The sequence below is a fragment of the Schistocerca americana genome, chromosome 3 (genome assembly GCF_021461395.2).
Source record: "Schistocerca americana isolate TAMUIC-IGC-003095 chromosome 3, iqSchAmer2.1, whole genome shotgun sequence".
In the NCBI taxonomy this organism is placed as follows: domain Eukaryota; kingdom Metazoa; phylum Arthropoda; class Insecta; order Orthoptera; family Acrididae; genus Schistocerca; species Schistocerca americana.
In genome coordinates, this window is record NC_060121.1 from 252,587,590 (window position 1) to 252,607,323 (window position 19,734).

Consider the following 19,734-nt stretch of genomic DNA (forward strand, 5'->3'; position numbering starts at 1 on the left):
AAATATTCTCGGAGTAGTGAAGCAACTCTAATCACTTAATAAAAGCAAATCTTCTGGTCCAGACTGTATAACAATTAGGTTCCTTTCCGAGTATGCTTATGCATTAGCTCCATACGCAGCAGGATTTTGGAACATATATTGTGTTCAAACATTATGAATTACCCCGAAGAAAATGGTCTATTGACACACAGTCGACATGGGTTTAGAAAACATTGTTCTTGCGACACACAACTAGCTCTTTATTCAGATGAAGTGTTTAGTGCTATTGACAAGGGATATCGGATCTATTCCGTATTTCTGGATTTCCAGAAGGCTTTTGACACTGTGCCACACAAGTGGCTCGTAGTGAAATTGCGTGCTTATGGAATATCGTCTCAGTTATGTGACTGGATTTGTGATTTCGTCAGAGAGGTCACAGTTCGTAGTAATTGACGGAAAGTCATCGAGTAAAACAGAAGTGATTTCTGGTGTTCCCCAAGGTAGTGTTATAGGTCCTTTGCTGCTCCTTATTTATATAAACGATTTGGGAGAAAATCTGAGCAGCCGTCTTCAGTTGTTTGCACATGACACTGTCGTTTATCCACTAATAAAATCATCAGAAGATCAAAACAAACTGTAAAATGATTTAAAAGAAATATCGGAATGGTGCGAAAAGTGGCAGTTAACCTCGAATAATTAAAAGTGTGAGATCATCCACATCAGTGCTAAAATGAACTCGTTAAACTTCGGTTACATGATAAATAAGTCTAATCTAAAAGCCGTAAATTCAACTAAATACCTAGGTATTACAATTACAAACAGCTTAAATTGGAAGGAACACACAGAAAATGTTGTGGGGAAGGCTAACCAAAGACTGTTTTATTGGCAGGACACTTAGAAAATGTAACAGACCTACTAAGGAGACTGCCTACAATACGCTTATCCGTCCTCTTTTAGAATACTGCTGCGCGGTGTGGGATCCTTACAGGTAGGACTGATGGAGTACATCGAAAAAGTTCAAAGAAAGGCAGCATGTTTTGTATTACTGTGAAATATGGGAGTGTGTGTCACAGAAATGATACAGGATTTGGGATGGACGTCATTAAAAGAAAGGAGTTTTTCGTCGCGACGGAATCTTCTCACGAAGTTCCAATCACCAACTTTCTCCTCCGGATGCGAAAATATTTTGTTGACACCAACTTACATGGGGAGGAGCGATCAGCAAGATAAAATAAGGTAAATCAGAGCTCGAATGGAAAGATATAGGTGTTAATTCTTTCCGCATGCTATACGAGATTAGAATAATAGAGAATTGTGAAGGTGGTTCGATGAACCCTCTGCCAGGCACTTAAATGTGATTTGCAGAGTATTGATGTAGATGTAGAAAAAGCCCAAAGGAATTCCTAGAGTAGGGAAAGAAGTAACTGGTGGATGAAGTAGTAGCACCTCTGTCTCTTAAGATTTCTGGAGGCAAATATCTAATAAAAAAAAAAAAACAGTCGTTATAATAAAGAAGAAGAAGAAGAACCACCACCACCACAAACCCTTGTACTTGGATTGGCCACAATGTCCACTCTTTTGTACTCTAATTTGCTGTTGGTTGTTTTCTGTCAAGTTGCTGATGTAGTGTGCGTCTTCAACTTATTTAGGCTTGTTACAAGTAGGGAATAATAGGGATCTGTTACAAGGGATAGATGGTGACCTTAAGGTTGAAACCAATAAAACAAATTATTGCACACTGTCATGATATTTGTCCTTCATAATAAGTAATGACAATTACAGCATCAAGCATATGGGATTGTTATTGTTGCCAAAGCAGTAGGATGCCATGTCTGGAGAAATATTTAATGAAAGACGTAACTTCAGTCTCTCACTCCAATAACTCCAGCACGAGAGGTGCCATCACTGTTTATGTTCCAAGAGCTTGTTACAACATTTCACAGCTCACTGGAAATGTGTGATCTTACTGCATCTTGGACATCTATTGTTGCCCTGCAGATGTATGAGCGGGTGAGGGGAAAACCTTAATCTATAGAGGCCTCAAAATGCTTTGTGTATATTTCAAGCTTGTAGTCCCAATCGAAGCATCTTAGGTTCTCAATAATTCTTATCCCTTTTTCTAACATTTTTACATTCATATGTAATTAAATATGAAAAGCTGTCAAATTACCTGTTGTCCACCACCTTTTGGATTTAACGCTTCAAAATTTCTTGTTAATATAAATTTGTAATACTTCTTCTGCATAGGTGACAATTCAACTCTAACAATGAATTCTGATTTTGAAGGCATACTCTGAAACACAACAACAATTATTACTGTGAAAGAAAGAACAGCCTGAACAATGGAATACATCAAATTGTTGAGCTTAACTTCTTTTTATGTGTCATTTAGTTTCTTTTGACATCTCTAAAAAACAATGGCTAAACTTCATACAACTTTTAACAGAGTACAATAGTAGTGATACTTACTTTAAGGACATCAGCCTTTAGTCTTCTCAGCATATGAGGTCCCAGCAATTCGTGAAGTTTCTTCACCTGATCCTCCTTTGAAATATCCGCAAATTCATTTTGAAATGATGCCAAATCATTAAATTTCTCACGGCACAGGAAATTTAACAAGTGAAAAAGTTCTTCCAGGTTGTTCTGCAGTGGTGTTCCAGTCAACAATAATTTGTACTGAATGTTGTAACTTGCGAGAAGCCGAAAAAACTGTTAACATGTAACAGTAGGTTAACATTGTTAAGCTTCCTTACATAGCAACAAAACAAAACCTCCTTCATATCAGTTATTTACTTAAGCAAATATGTAATTTACATGGAGAGTACAAACCTTTGACTGGTTGCTTTTAAGCCTGTGTGCTTCATCAACAACGAGCACAGCCCAGTCTATGGATCCCAGACAAGCAGCATCTATCGAGATGAGCTCATAGCTAGTTAGCAAAACATTGAACTTTATAGTTGACGCCCTTATTCTAGAGACCCGACCACCTCTCACTGCTCCTTCTTCAAATGAAAGTTCATTCTCCCGAATAACAGCACGTGAATCTTTGTCTCCAACGTAAGTCACTACATAGAAATCTGGGGCCCAGGTTTCAAATTCACGTTCCCAGTTTATTATTGTAGAAAGCGGGACACTTAGCTGTCAACAAAAGAAAGTAGTTTAATAGATGCCACATGTGCACCTTCATTTTTCAGCATTTCATTCTGTAAGTTTTTATTCATGTTTTTACTTACCAGAAAAGGTCCTTTACAGTGTCCCTCCTTGTATAAGGAGTACAAGAATGTGATAGTCTGAATAGTTTTTCCCAGCCCCATTTCATCTGAAACATTGAAATAATTCTTTATAGATCAGGAAAAAGGAGGAAAAGTGGGGAGGGTGGGAGAGAGGTGTACACTTACCAGCGAGGATGGTGTCTGTGCCTTGCCCCCACGAATATCTTAACCAGTTAAGACCTTCAAGTTGATACGGATGAAGCTGCATCCCTGTCTGGTCAATGTATTCTGGTTGCTTGTCTAACTTCTTCTTAAGATCAGTCAGTGGCTTATCAGGAGGTGGAGTATATCGTCGCCTGGTGAAAGAACATACCATAGCAGTCTCTTATGACATGGAATTCTTATGAGATAATGTCCTGGAACACTTACATTTGTACATAATACATTTTAAGTAACCCAACTCAATTTTGGACCCACAACTCCGTGTTCTTCAAACAAACAATACTTAAACATATAATTTTGAAACAGTCAACTGTAATATGAAACAAGACTTCCTTGTTGTATAACCTATAAAAACTATTATTTATATCTGCTGTCCTCTAATCCTTACTGTGATTTTTCTATATAAAAGGCAAAAAGAATTGACAATAGATTTCAAACCTGCCATGATCTCTATTTCTTAATCTTCCAGTCTTACTGTTCTCATCGAATTGTTGCAAATACCATAAATTCCTCATCAGTCTACATTATGCCACCATTAGCCTTGTTGCTGTAACTGCTTAGTTCACATTACATTATCATAGGTATGCTATACATAAATGAATGTCACAAAGGTCAGCACTATTTTTTTAAAATTCTTTCTTGCTTTAGTTAATGCAACACCAGAATTACCCCTCAAACACTTTGGTCTTTTCTAAACCGATCTACATCCAGCATTTATTCACTTCTTTGCAGACCTCCACTATATTATAGTTAACAACACAGTTACACAAAATTTACAACAAACTGTGCAGTAGTTTTCACATTTAGCCCTGAATAGCCTTTTCATCATTGTGATGATTTTCTATGAATTTGTGAGTGAAATCTTATGTATCTTAGTTTATGGCATCAAGATATGTGATCTATTTCACAAGTCTTCCTCACTGATTCTCCAGGTCATGTAACACTCAAATCGATCGTCTTTAGGATAATGAAGCAACGACAATAGTTTTTCCTTCTGTGTGTCACAGAATTGGCAATGTCTGTTTTTCAGTGCAATTCGATCAAGGTTTTTTGCCTATTAGCAGGAGGCGGCCTCAGCTAGAGCCACACATGCTCAATCTGTTTGTCCCACAGCAGACTGCAGCTGATGACAAGCTGTGCAGATGACACAAGCTGCCAAAGAGGCCCATAGGACCACCACAACATGAAGAAGATGGAGAAGAACCTCCTTTTGGCTCTGAAAGAATTGCTGTATGGTCCGGGGATTGCTGACTGGAGGAATGTTTACAAAAACTTTAAACATGTTTTTCTCTGAAATATTGTTTTTCGGATTGGCAGGAAACATAACTTGAGAATGGTGAATATGACTTTGATCAGAATTTGATGCCAGTATTCTACATTGAATTTTCTATCAGTACACATAGCCATTTTGCCATATCTTCAGAAGCCCATTTTCGGTACAAGCTTTTGTCTGGATGAAGAAAATGACATTTGTTCAAGGAGTCATCCATACATGCTGATACAAAATAGATTCACGAAATCCCACCAGCTGCAAGGGGGCCTTCCACCTGGTGCAGCAGATACGAGAAGTGTCCAATGTAAAAACAAAAATAATCTGTTAAAGGCAGAAGTGTAAGGAATAAAGCTCTATCACCAGATCTAGCATTAATTTTTAATTTGCTTGAAGGAGGAGAAAGGGCGAGGGGGAGGGAAAATTCATAACAATCAACTATTTTTCATATGCTCCAAGAGGACTACCCTCTTGAATTCTGGGAATATGGTCTTTAGTGCGAGGCTATTTTAGGAGTGGTTAACTCCGAGTGAATTAACATTGGCCCAAACTGCACTTTCCCACGTGTCAAAACAACATTCATGGCATGATTCAGCACTAGCAGAAAAGAGTATTTGTCTGCTGTTTTATGTGTGAATTATTTTATGTTGATTATTGGTAATTAACAGTCTGTTTTTAAGATTTCTGTTCGAATTTAACGAGGAGTCAGCAAAAGACATCAACCAAATTATGTGCGAAGTTTTGGAATTATGCTAAAGAATGCTGAATTCAATGTGAAGTGGACTACCTCCACGTGTTTCACGCTTACGTACAAATTCAGACATATACATTCCGATTTCCTTACACCATTTTGCTCGATTTGTCAAAAACAGCACACAAAATAATACTGTAATCAATAATGAAGATTTACAGTGCAGTTTTAACTATTGTCACTATTGTTGTCAACGAGTGAAGCCTGCATGAGAATGATTACTGCAAAAACAATTTTAAAAAATATGCCGTGTTCAGAGGGTTGGCACTCTATGTTTGTTCTCTTCCTTTCCCTCTAGTGTTAACCCTTCTTCATAGGTACAAATGTATGGTGGTGAACACTGGCAAATTGTCTGTTAATGCTCATTCACTTGTGTTTGCTTCCATTCATTGTAAAGTAAACAAGGCTTTACAATCATTCACTCACATTTGCTTCCATTCACTTTAATATAAAACAGGCTCTAGAACATGGAAATGGTATCATACGATGATTTTTCCTTGGTTGGCATCCTCAGTTGTAATACTTCTTAAATGAAACAATTGCAGCCATTTGACCAATTTTTATTATTCATTATTATCAGTATTGCAATTTTGGCTGTAGAGTCGTATTCAAACACAAGATGGAAACAGAAGTAACATTCTTTAAACGATGTTTATCAAATGGTATCACACTATGCCTTCTGCACTTGAGAATGGCTCTACAGCTGAAATGGCAATAGTGAAATAAATAAAAATTCAGTCAAGTGGCGAGAATGATTTCATTGAAAAATCATTTAATATGGTTTCTGAGAAAGAAGCACAGCTACCGCATTATATTTATAGCCACATGCATAAAATTTAGGGAGTGCTTAAGAGTTCTTCACTAATTCATGCTCATAACTTTATGGCTTTATTCAGTAGCAATGCTATCTCAGAAACAGCTTTTTTCACAGACACCTGACACTGCAAGTGATTTGGGGCTGCTTGTGCTTAGGCAATACTGCCACATATTCCACTGAATCACGTGCCATCTAGTCAATGGTGCTACAAGGAAGCATGCGATGCTGTTGCCACCTGGTGGCCATTCCCTCACGAGGGTCGTCCGTCTGAGGAAATGGACGGTCAATCTATTTCTTACATGACCTAGACTAATTCCAAATGTATGTAGTCCAAATGCGTGTATTTCTAAGAATGTGTTTCAGTTCAAAACACTCAGTTTTCTGCCCAGCTCTGATCACAATATGGAATAAACCATTTTCTCCAAAGTCTGTCAGCACTGTTACTCTCACAGTTGTGAATTTGAAACATCTTGTGTGTGCACCTGTGCATCCCCATAACAATACTTAGCTTATGTAATTCTAAAGTTTTCTAAACCTATACAGATGAGACTTTTTGGCAATAACCCTACAGTTTCACTGACAAACCACTAGTAAAACAAATTGTGTACTATCTGATGCTAGAGAGAGTAGTGAGTAACAACATAAACAAGAAGAAATCAGTTTTGTCCTTTATTTCTAAAGGAAGTACTTACGGCTGGTTCTTATCACTGTTGGCTGCTTCTTCATCTAATAATTCTTTCGTTTTTGTTTTCTTGCCTTTGCCTTTTTTGCCTTTCTTACAGCTGCTGTCCATATTGTAAGATGCCCTCAAATCCTGTTCAGAACACAATGTTAACAGTTACTATGTGTGTCAAAACATGGTGTTAATTTCCAACGATTCTCGAAACTGCTTAAATTAAATACTTACTTACAGCAAACCTTACTAAATATCCTTACGGAAATGAAGCATCACCCTCCAACAATTATGAAACATATGTTTTCTGCACATCCCTGCAGCACAACAAATGAAAATCCCAGAACAGAAAAAATAGGACTGACAGCCTTTTAACCACCAAGAAAGTACATGTCAAAACAACATGTGGATACCACCAGCGCCACCACTTCCTACGTATCTCTGGCCATTTAGCTAACACCTCTAAGTTTTTAAATGTAGTCAGCTCAGTAACTGAAGTGACACATGGTCCTGTACTCACTTTCTTTGTCTATTACACTGCACAGATACAATTCTTTTCAAGTTTCTTTTTTTCTTGTATTATCTTTGCCACAACATCCTTTAACAGCTCTTATTCTTGCTGACTGGACTCTCATAGTTCCTCGTTTTGTAAGTTTCCAGGTTATGCTTCCACATATTAATGTTGGGACAGCTGTTGCTTCCCTTTGTGTCATATCCTTCAGGAATTTTTCTATTTCTATCATGACAGCCAATCTATCCACATGTAAACTGTACTCAAGATATATGGAGTCCAACACTCGTTCTTAAAATACTATTAAAAGAAGACCAGACACACCATTGCTTTTATTTTACTTTAGATATTACTAGTCCACAATCTTGATGTAATAGGTGTAGTTGAGATATTATTCTGCAGAATTCTTTTTAGTTTTTTGTATCACCAGAACATTGGTATAGTTTTAACTGTAATCCATCAGGGCCGGCCAGTGTGGCCACGCAGTTAAAGGCGCTTCAGTCTGGAACTGCACGACCGCTACGGTCTCAGGTTCGAATCCTGCCTTGGGAATGGATGTGTGTGATGTCCTTAGGAAGTTCTAGGGGACTGATGACCTCCGATGTTAAGTCGGATAGTGCTCAGAGCCATTTGAACCATAATCCATCAGGTTCCATATGACCATGTTGGGTCAAAGCTTCTTTATCGTGAAACAAGTTGCTACATAACTCACTGAAAGCTGATAAATTTGTAGATAACGTAGAGAAGTATATAGGTGGTCATGTAACCCTTAATCCCTGACCTAAGTAATGACAACGGGAGGGGGCAGAGTGTGTGTGTGTGTGTGTGTGTGTGTGTGTGTGAGTTGGCTGTCTGATGGGTCAACATGCAGATGTGACTGAATGGTAGAAACAAATTAATGTGTTTGGATGCACCCATGACCACACCTTGAATAATCTGCCCAATCTGTTGGTGTATCAATGTAGACTGTCCAACACACCTACAAAGAATGATGTACCAATCACAGCCATCATAGAATGATCCTGACTGACATGGACTGTAGACAAGTAGCACACTTTGTCAATGACTACTGGTGTCAAACCAGACTGGAATTACTGCCGACAGTGAATTACGGTACATGTCAATCCTTTTCTGAGTGAAACTTGTGAACAGAAGTGAATGCTATGGACTTTTGGAGCTGGGTACATCGCAAAATGTCAATGCTCTAACTGGCACATAAAGCTGCACTTCAATGGGATGAACAACACAGAAATTGGATAGCAGCTGAGCTGACTGGTGGTGACTGGTGTGGCCAGGTGGGTTGCGAAATGAGCTAGAGCACTGAATACATTTATGGTTCAATGTGGTGTTTAAACTACAGAGTGAGTGAGTGAGTGTGTGTGTGTGTGTGTGTGTGTGTGTGTGTGTGTAAGGTCTAATTCAGGCCAGAACTGTGTTCTGTGGTGTTTTAGTGCTTTTTTTCCACACACCACAATTTGGGCCCAATGATTCAGTTTACTGTGAACCTGAAGCAGGAGGTTTATTCAAACATTCTTGGTGACCAAGTTTGGTCCTTTCCTATCTTCATGACAATCTTCCAATCTAACAACAACCATGTTCATAGGAATGCACAATTCGTTCCTGGTTTGAAAACTCTCAGGCACCCTATTGCACCTCAACTAGCGCACTAAATCGCCCTATCTTAATCCAATAGAAAATGTATGATGATTTGGTGCAGCAGCTGAACTGAAGCAATCAACTGTAAGTGTAATTTTGTAGCTTTGAAGACTCTAATAATCATTCGGTGGCTTCAGCTAGATACAGCATACCTGAAGACAGTCTGAAGGTCAATGTGGAGGCTGGCCTCGCCCGTTCATCCTGTCAGTGGGCAGGTGGCTGCTCCTTCAGCAGGGCCCGAGCAGGCACACAGGGACAAAGGCTTGCTGGTTACTGGGAGCTCCAACGTTAGGTGGGTGATGGAGCCCCTTAGGGAAATAGCGTACAGGGCTGGAAAGAATTCCAACATGCACTCGATTTGTCTGCCGGGGGGCCTCATCCAAGATGTGGAGGCGGCCTTGCCTGCGGCTATCGAGCATACGGGGTGCAGTCGTCTGCAAGTAGTTGTTCACGTCGGAACCAATGATGCCTGTCACTTGGGTTCTGAGGCAATCCTCAGTTCGTACAGACGCCTGGCAGATTTGGTGAAGACAGCTGGCCTCACACGCGGGGTGCAAGCAGAGCTCTCTATTTGCAGCATCGTTCCCAGAGTTGATTGGGGTCCTTTGGTTTGGAGCCGAGTGGAGGGTCTCAACCAGAGGCTTCATCGACTGACGGTCTTGGCTGCAGATTTCTCGACTTGAGCTATTGGGTGGGGAATTGCAGGATGCCCCTAGATAGGTCAGGGGTGCACTACACAAAGGAAGCGGCTACTCAGGTAGCAGAGTACTTGTGGCGTGCACATGGGGGTTTTTTAGGCTAGGCAGCAGTGCGATGTATCCTGATGAACACTCACCAGTCGACGTGCAGGCAGGGAAATCAGGACACGCTCAGTATAAAGACACTTCAGCTATCAAGATATTAGGAGTAAATTTTCAGAGTGTTCGGAATGAAGTTCCGGAATTTACTGCCCTCCAGGAAGCGTGTGGCACGCAAATTATTCTCGGGACTGAGACCTGGCTGAACCCTGAGATAAGAAGTTCTGAAGTATTCAGTGAGGGTTGGAACGTGTATCAGAAACACAGATTAGATACCATTAGGGGGTGGTGTCTTCATTGCAGTTGACAAAAATATTGTGTCTACTGAGGTTGAAGTAGAGTGTGATAGTGAAGATACCTGGACATGTCTAACAGGGCTAGGAGAAATAAAGTTAAATTTTGGGTGTTATTACCAGCCACAATGTTTCACCGTGACAGTTCTAGAATCATTCAAAGGGTGTCTACACTCTGTATCTCAGAAGTACCCGGAGGCGACTTCAACCTACCTAGTATAGACTGGGATGTCTACGGATTCATTACAGGTGGTACAGACAAGCTGTCATGTGAATTACTTTTGAACACATTATTCGAAAACTGTCTTGAGCAGCTAAATCGACAGCCAACGCGTAATGGAAATATTTCAGATCTGGTGGCCACGAACAGACCAGACCTCATCGACAGTGTCAGTGTTGAGACAGGGATTAGTGATCATGATGTCATTACGACTATGGTTACGAAAGTTAAAAAGTCGGTCATGAAGGCTAGGAGAGTATTCTTACTAGAAAGAGCTGATAAGCAGTTGTTAGCACCCCACTTAGTAAATGAATAGACTTCATTTACTTCCGGTACGATGGACGTGGAAGAATTATGGGCAAATTTGAAACACATTGTAAATGATGCATTGGAGAAGTATGTGATGAAAAAGTGGGTTACGCACGGAAAAGACCCACCGTGGTTTAACAGCGCAGTTTGGAGAATGCTCAGGAGGCAAAGACAGTTGCACTCAAGCACAAGAAAGATCGGGAGAATGAGAACAGGCAGAAGTTAGTAGAGATTCGTGCTGCTGTAAAAAAGATCGATGCGCGAAGCATACAACCACTACCACCGTCATACCTTCGCAAAAGATCTTGCTGAAAACCCAAGGAAATTCTGGTCTTATGTAAAATCGGTAAGCGGGTCGAAGGCTTCCATCCAGTCACTCACTGATCAGTCTGGCCTGGCAACGGAAGACAGCAAAACGAAAGCTGAAATTTTAAATTTAGCATTTGAGAAATCTTTCACGTAGGAGGATCATAAAAACATACCGCCGTTTGAGTCTCGTACAGATTCCCGTGTGGAGGACATAGTGATAGACATCCCTGGGGTTGTGAAGCAGCTGAATGGGTTGAAAATCAATGAATCGCCAGGTCCTGATGGGTTACCAATTCGGTTTTACGGAAAGTACTCTATTGCATTGGCTCCTTAATTAGCTTGCATTTATCGCGAATCTCTTGCCCAATGTAAAGTCCCGAGCGACTGGAAAAAAAGAAGGACGGATGCTCAAAATTACAGACAAATATCCTTAACATCGGTTTGTTGCAGGATTCTCGAACATATTCTCAGTTCGAATATAATGAATTTCCTTGAGACAGAGAAGTTGCTGTCCATGCATCAGCATGGCTTTAGAAAGCATCGCTCATGTGAAACGCAACTCGCCCTTTTTTCACATGATATCTTGCGAACCATGGATGAAGGGTATCAGACGGATGCCATATTCCTTGACTTCCGGAAAGCGTTTGACTCGGTGCCCCACTGCAGACTCCTAACTAAGGTACGAGCATATGGGATTGGTTCCCAAATATGTGAGTGGCTCGAAGACTTCTTAAGTAATAGAACACAGTACATTGTCCTTGATGGTGAGAGTTCATCGGAGGTGAGGGTATCATCTGGAGTGCCCCAGAGAAGTGTGGTAGGTCTGCTGTTGTTTTCTACTTATATAAATGATCTTTTGGATAGGGTGGATAGCAATGTGCGGCTGTTTGCTGATGATGCTGTGGTATACGGGAAGGTGTCATCGTTGAGTGACTGCAGGAGGATACAAGATGACTTGGACAGGATTTGTTATTGGTGTAAAGAATGGCAGGTAACTAAATATAGGTAAGTGTAAATTAATGCAGATGAATAGGAAAAAGAATCCAGTAATGTTTGAATACTCCATTAGTAGTGTAGCGCTTGACACAGTCACGTTGATTAAATATTTGGGTGTAACATTGCAGAGCGATATGAAGTGGGACAAGCATGTAATGGCAGTTGTGGGGAAGGCAGATAGTCGTCTTCGGTTCATTGGTAGAATTTTGGGAAGATGTGGTTCATCTGTAAAGGAGACCGCTTATAAAACACTAATACGACCTATTTTTGAGTACTGCTTGAGCATTTGGGATCCCTCTCAGGTCGGATTGATGGAGGTCATAGAAGCAATTCAGAGGCCGGCTGCTAGATTTGTTACTGGTAGGTTTGATCATCACGCGAGTGTTACGGAAATGCTTCAGGAACTTGGGTGGGAGCCTCTGGAGGAAAGAAGGCGTTCTTTTTGTGAATAGCTACTGAGGAAATTTAGAGAACCAGCATTTGAGGCTGACTGCAGGACAATTTTACTGCCGCCAACTTCTATTTCGCAGAAAGACCACAAAGATAAGAGAGATTAGGGCTCGTACAGAGGCGTGTAGGCAGTCATTTTTCCCTCGTTCTGTTTGGGAGTGGAACAGGGAGAGAAGATGCTAGTTGTGGTACTAGGTACCCTCTGCCATGCACCGTATGGTGGATTGCGGAGTAGGTATGTAGATGTAGTAGATGTAGATGAAGAAATTTGTAACTCTCTTCCTTGCCATATTGAGGCCATTACCAAGGGTGGTTACAGTATAGTTTGATGTCACATGGGGAGAGAAATTTTTTATCTAGTGTGCTCATTCTACACAGCATAAAGCTCTAAAATGTTGTGAGGAACTCTTGTTCAGAACAAAAGTTGTGTACTGCAAGGTAATCTCTCAATTTATATTTGAATATCATATTAATATCAGAATAAAGTTTTCCAGCACTGCTTGATGCCTATTGAAAATGAAACCTGCAGAATAATGCACATCTTACTATACAAGAAGTCATTCATGATGTAACTGTAATCAGCATTTACACCGAACAGATTCATACCACATGTGGTAGAATCTGTTCACAGATTAAAGTGTTAAGTGCAAAATGTTTTTCTGTCTAGCGTTCACAGAATGAATATGGCAGTTCCCTTTGAATGAGTCCATATTATTAATGTTAGCTGTAAATTATTTTGTAAAGTGATAATTCAAAACTGATACTTTGGATGTGCATGACAATAATTTTTAAGTGCTGTAACAGTTTGCCTGGGATACCGATTCTTCGAGAAATGCCACTGTGACTTCCTGCGAAGCAAATCCTGTCATCATGACTATGACGATGGAAGCAATCTATGTGACTTGCAAGCAGTGTACTCTTTTGAGGGAGCAGCAAATGGGTCAATGTGACAGGTGGGTCACTGATATCCTAAAGAGCAGAACCCCAAACACAAAAAACAGAGATCCTCCAAGGAAATGGTATAGCAGCGAGTACAAACTTATGAAGACAAAAATAACCTCAGATGCCTAATAACAACACAAGACCATGCACATGCAAAAACATATGAGTACACAACTTGCGATTAAAGACTGACACTGTTGATGTTCAAATGCATAAATTAAAGCATATTTGTTAAATACCTGACAAATATTGAAAAATCTATGAGAACAGGTGGACTTACATTGTAATATTCTATTGCTTGCTTCAGACCCAAGATATTCTCATTCTCATCTTCCCACGTTGCCTGATCGTAAGACAAGTCCCGCCATTTTACCAAGTAAAGTGTCCGGCCATCACGCATGACACGGTGGTTGATTATACGGTGTACAATCATCCACTCAGGCTTAATACCATACCTACAACATAAGAATTACATCTTAAAAAAGAGGTGGTACAATATGACCTGAACTTGTGAACTTCAGCAATTATGTGTAAGATGTACAAGCTACTACATCCCTAAATTTTTGTTAGAAAGTGACTCTGTATTAAAGAGCAAAATAAAAATAGATTTATACTATATGGTCTCACCTGTAGTACTTATCTTCAAGCATCTGGTCATCTGCATTTGCTTCCTTAATGCGCTTCATGCGATTATCCATTTCATCCAATGGTTCATCCAATTTTGGTGGTTCATCCATATCATACTTACGCATGTAACTCCGAATCATAAGTGGGTGAAATACATCCATCTAGCAATAAAACAGTTACATGGCAAGTTAAGTCTGAGAAAATAATATAAATGAAGTGTATATTCAGATACTTTATAAAGGTAATACAAGGGTTTAAATCAAAGTTACATCAAATGAATCTCATTCAAAGTTCCATGACATGACCAAGAGTTTCTTTTTAAGTAAGGATTGGTTTTACTGTGGAGGTTGACTAGTAGAACAGAAAATCTTTTAAATGGACAAAAATACTGGACGTAGTCAAATACCTTTAACATATATCTAAAATTTCAGGGGGAAGTGAAACAAATCAAATTAAACTTTGAGCTACATTTAATTTTTCTTTATTTTGAGCTTGTCAATTTGATATTCAGCCACTTACACAAACTACCTCAATGCTTGTCAAATATTCGACAATATGATAGCCTCATAGGAAGATTTATTTTTGCACTCATGACATCTAATTTGTATATACGATATTTCATTTTTTCTGTGAAGCGGAAAGCTTTTTTTTTTTTCTTCTTCACACTAGCTAAGGCAGCCAATGAAATCTGTTGTGAAACACAGTGTGTACTTGCTAATATGTAGGTTCTTGGAAATAGTGTGTCCAAACTTACAAAGGCTGCTTACAGGTACTGAGAGGACACCAAGACTGTCACCTGGCCAACAGTCAAAGGTAATGTCACAGAATTCTTACTTGCAAATATTTTACATACAGAAACTGCTGAACTACTTATCACCTACAATGCTACGAGTCAACCGAACAAGAATAAATAGAAAAACAATTGCTTTTCTCAACTCTTCCTTTATGTTGCTATGCTCCTACATAAAATAGATGGTTCCAGGAATACAAGGACCAAGATCAGCCTATTATCAGTAATATCAGGGCACTTGCGTGCAAAACCTCTCACTGAGAATGTGATAATTTCATAGATAACTGTTACCATGCGAAATTCCACAGATTTTGGCACTCTCCTACAAATGGTTCCACATTAGTAACATTGATCATATCACTTTTTGTATTATTTTGTTCACACAGTTTATTTGTCAGAAACTTCTACAAGAAGTAGTTAAAAAGCTACCCTTTTAATCACATACTGACTTCATATTTGCTTCACATGAAAACACTAGAAATAATGGATGTCATCATGGGAATCTAAGCAACTGCAACGAAAGTTTTTACAGAGGACTTCTAAGACAAGGCTCTGAGGTTTTCAGATTTGATATGTTACGGTGTATATGTGTACAGGAGATAGAATTACCTCCTAGCTAAAACGGGAGAAAATTTTATTAAGGTTTTTGTCAGCTGCATCCTCTACAACATGGTATTACATTCTGCAACACGATTCTCATTCTGAAGTTTACGACATATGGAACAGTTACTGTGAAGCAAAGAAGTGCAGGTTCGCCCTGTGTGTTGCTCACATCCTGTTCTCCATGAGGAAGAATTAAGAGGAGATAGAATGGATTTTTTTCACATTTTAGGATTTTTATCTCATTATAAAATTTGCAATTTTCCGAATATATACACTATCATGGTAAATATTTTATTTCTTAAAAATATAATCTACACCGGTTGAAAATGTTAGAATTTTTACTTGCATTTCTTCAGAATCTAATAAACTTGGTGATTTTTTATATAGAAGGCTGTGGATTGCTGTATTATAAAGGTCATGTCCAATAGAGGATGGGCACCAGGTTGAGGAAGTTGAAAAAGTGAGAGACAAGAATCTTTCTGATGGTAAAACCACAAGAGGCAAGCTGACAGACAAAATGATTGATGAACTACAGCAGTATTATGGGATGGCCACTAGAAATAACACTGAGGATTTGTTGAAAATGAAGCAGGCAGTATGGACTACCTTCTTCCAGACTGTCAGCTGATGATAAACCAGTACACCACGCCCTCCTGGACCTGATTCATGGTGCAATTACCGCAATGCCCAGCACTCAAACAGTTCATACGGCCATAAACATTCCATCCCAGCAGCAGTCATGGATATCATAAAACCTATTTACAGAGACCTGGCAAATCCTCAATTACTGAAGAAGTGTCTGCATGGTCAGACTCAAAATCCCAATGAATCATTCAATAATCTTATATGGACTCACTCAGCAAAAAATGTTTTTGTTGGAATGAAGACTCTAAAGGAGGGGGGTCAGTGATGCTTTATTACTTTTAATGATAGCAACATTGGTAGGGTGAAAGTGCTACAGCATATGGGAATTAATCCTGGAGCAAACTGCATCGGAGAACTTTAATGGATGGACAAGGTTCGCATTGATAAAGAAGAGTATGCAGCACAGTTGGCCACTCAGGAGTCCAGAAAGAAGAAAACAAAAGAAAACTGGGAAAAAAATAAAGAGGATGATATACAGTATGGTACAGGGTGCTTCTGAGTGACTAAAAATAAAAAAATTAATGACATATTAAGTGAGTTACAGTCTCTTGAAACTTTAGAAGCTGTTACTTATAATTTACATTTTCTGTTTTATTTTTTGCTAAACCTCAGAAACCACTTCGGGTAGAGTATTCAAACTTTCCAGGAGTAATAACATACATAGCCTAAATCTACTGAACTAAAAGAAGAACATAATGTTATTGTATAATTAAAATTATTTAGGATAAAGTACAAAAAGGTAACAAAATTTTAACCGTGTAATTAAAAAATTGTTTCCAAAAGCAGTGGCTGAAATGCAATGATTGTAGTTCAGTGGACTAAGAATATATAGTTTAATGTCCTGTAAAAGTTTCGTGTCAATGGCTACAGTGGTTCCTGAAATACAAGGAAGCCAAGTCACTAAATTTAACATTGTCAGGATGGGGTGCTCCAGCTCCCCTTAATGATTTTTACTGGACAGTTTTCACACCACAGGAGAAAGTACACCGAGTACTAAAAAGGTGCATTCCAATAGATTCATACAATGGTGGAAGGAGGTGAGGGAATGTAGTTATAAAAAGATAAGATGTAGTTTTCTATTCACATACACATCATACAACTACCTTTTATAGGTCTTTTTCCAAAAAATATGGTAGAACTTCTCAACATGAAACTGACAGTAAACATTAAACAACATATTCCCTGGGAATTGCGATAAAATGCACAGCAAGTTAATGAGAAAATCTCAAGCACTCTCATCAGCAGAAAATGTAAGAACACACATCTTGATATTGGTCTAGAAGTTGTTGGAAGACTCGTCTTCACCTACAAATTACAACTAAATAACAGAACTGGCACCTTTTTAAAATGAAGTAAATTTATGCATAAACAAAAATTCATAAATCGAACAGTGCTATGCCGAATAGGTCACTTGGTAGAATGTCATCAGTTCATGAATGAATAACTTTAATACTATGAGTTTTGGCATAGCTCATCTTCTGAGATCTGTGAAACACAGGAGACAATAGACATGTAATAAAGGCAACATAAATGGACTCATCACAAAAATATACACAAGGAACAAGTAAAAGACACACATCCTTAAGTTACAAGGAAACGATACATGCATGTTCATGTACTGTTCCAATTACGAGGTGCGGTCGAGAAGTTTCTAGCCCGTGATAGTTACCTTAATGACTCGCACAAACAACACTGCCTACTTTTATGGTGTCCCTTTGTATCTATGCAAGTCAAATTTCACGGCTCCAGTTTTGTTATTTTTGCCACTGGGATGTGTTGTATACTGTAGTGTAAGCAAAATGGCAAATCTCAAATCACGAACCGTGCTGCGCTTGATTATCTTCATTTGAAGAGAATGACGCCAAAGGAAATTGCGGAGGACATGCGGAATACACTTGAGGACAGTGCTCTGTCTTATGCAACAGTGAAAAACTGGGTGTTCAACTACGAACATGGAAGAACGAGTGTGGAAAATGCACCAAGGAGCAGGCCTATCACTGCTGCCACTGAGTAAACAGTGACTGCAATTCACGATACAATAGTGCAGGATCATCGAACAATGTTGCAGCACATTGAAACCACATTTGGAACCTCTCATAGTTGCGCTCATGACACTGTTGCAGATATTTTGGGAATGCGGAAAGTTTCATCTCTGTGAGTCTCGAAAGATTTGAATGCATATCAGAGATGGGAGCATGTACAGTGTTGTGAAGAAATCTTCTGCCAATTTGAAATGGGTCAACACAGCTTTCTTGCAAGGTGTTTGACAATGGATGAAACGTGGGTTTACCACTTTGATCCTGAGACAAAACAAAAGTCACAACAATGGAAACATCCTTTCGTCCTCTACCCCAAAAAAATTCCAGGAGCAAAAATCAGCCGGTCAGGTGATGGCATCGGTCTTCTGGGCTGCAGAAGGGGTAATTATGGTGGATTACTTGCCAAAGTACGTTAACTACCAATGCATCTTACTACTGCACCCTCCTCTGCTGTGTGTGTGAAGAAGTTATCTGAGCGTGCCACCAAGTGTATCGCATTGAAAAATAAATTGGTATTCTGAAATTTCTGTCATTCTTTAGTTGTTAGGCTACAAATTTTTCAACTACCCCTCGTATATAACATTGTTGTATGCTTGCCCCATCTCCAAAAAATCCATGTTATGTAACTTTATAATACAAATTAACGTGAAAAATCAAAAAATGGAAAATTCTGTAGGAAATAATGACAAATTAACATGAAAAGTATTTCTAGATAGCTAACCAACACATGGAACTGCATATTCTGCTGTACTTACTGCAGGGTAGGAATTTTATATCCATGGGAACGTTCCAAGCAGAAGTAGCACATTACAGGATCAGGTACTGAACCGCGAAGTCAATTTTACGCCACAAGATGCAACAAATTTTGACGCAAATCAGAATTAGTTCAATATCATTTGTGGCCTACAATAAACACCAAGTATGAGGAGGAATAACTTGGAGACAAATTTTGGAAGAAAAGTTTTACATTCTTCTTGAAATTTGAGCAATTCTACTGACTGCTTTTTTTGAGCTCCTTAATGCTATGAAAATCCAAACAAAGTTTGCAAGCAGTAAATTACCACCATTTTTAAGTTTTTGAAGTGTTACCAATGCATCCAATTAATGCTCCAAAAACTGCTGACATTTAACTAAAATAGAGGACAATTTTTTTAAAACTTGCTTTCTGCAAAAACAGGGCCAAAATTAGTTTTTAGATAGGAATAATGCCATTTTTGATGTTTATGTTGGTGACATTTGTGGAAGTGACAAAATGGCCTTCTGGCATTTGCTTTCTGTGTATCTGAATTATTGTCAGGTCATTGTCACCTGCAAAGCTGCCTGTCTAAGATGACAAATGTGTCACATGTGTTCTTAGCCTGTGTTTATTTTTAATAAAATGGTAGACAAATACTCTGAACCAGCAACAGAAGTTGATAGGGGAAGGAAGAGAAGGAGAGTGATAGAAAAGAGCCAATAGAAGGTATCGTGAAGAAAGAGCATGGCAGTTAGATGCCAGATGTGGTCATCTTTGAAGCGACCATGTTCATAGGAGGGTGCTAGGGCTATTATGCTGCTGACTTAACCTACAATGAAATGGATGGCAAGTAATTTCCAAGTTCACACTTCTGTTAATTATACACA

The 19,734-nt window shown here is 39.0% G+C and overlaps 1 protein-coding gene across 4 annotated transcripts in view; it reads right to left on the bottom strand.

Annotated features, from left to right (window-relative positions):
* The window catches only part of LOC124607291 (chromodomain-helicase-DNA-binding protein Mi-2 homolog), a 164,418-nt gene that overhangs the window by 70,662 nt on the left and 74,022 nt on the right, over nucleotides 1-19,734 (bottom strand). For all 4 annotated transcript variants that reach the window (XR_006978802.1, XR_006978803.1, XR_006978801.1 and 1 more), the window contains exons 12-19: nucleotides 14,035-14,195; nucleotides 13,688-13,862; nucleotides 6,944-7,065; nucleotides 3,378-3,547; nucleotides 3,213-3,298; nucleotides 2,809-3,117; nucleotides 2,449-2,688; nucleotides 2,150-2,272 (exon numbers count right to left, since the gene is read on the bottom strand). Coding sequence is in view for 1 of the 4 variants with exons in the window: in XM_047139578.1 (XP_046995534.1) it covers nucleotides 2,150-2,272; nucleotides 2,449-2,688; nucleotides 2,809-3,117; nucleotides 3,213-3,298; nucleotides 3,378-3,547; nucleotides 6,944-7,065; nucleotides 13,688-13,862; nucleotides 14,035-14,195 (1,386 nt within the window). In the remaining 3 variants the exon portion in view is untranslated. The remainder of the gene's footprint in view (nucleotides 1-2,149; nucleotides 2,273-2,448; nucleotides 2,689-2,808; nucleotides 3,118-3,212; nucleotides 3,299-3,377; nucleotides 3,548-6,943; nucleotides 7,066-13,687; nucleotides 13,863-14,034; nucleotides 14,196-19,734) is intronic.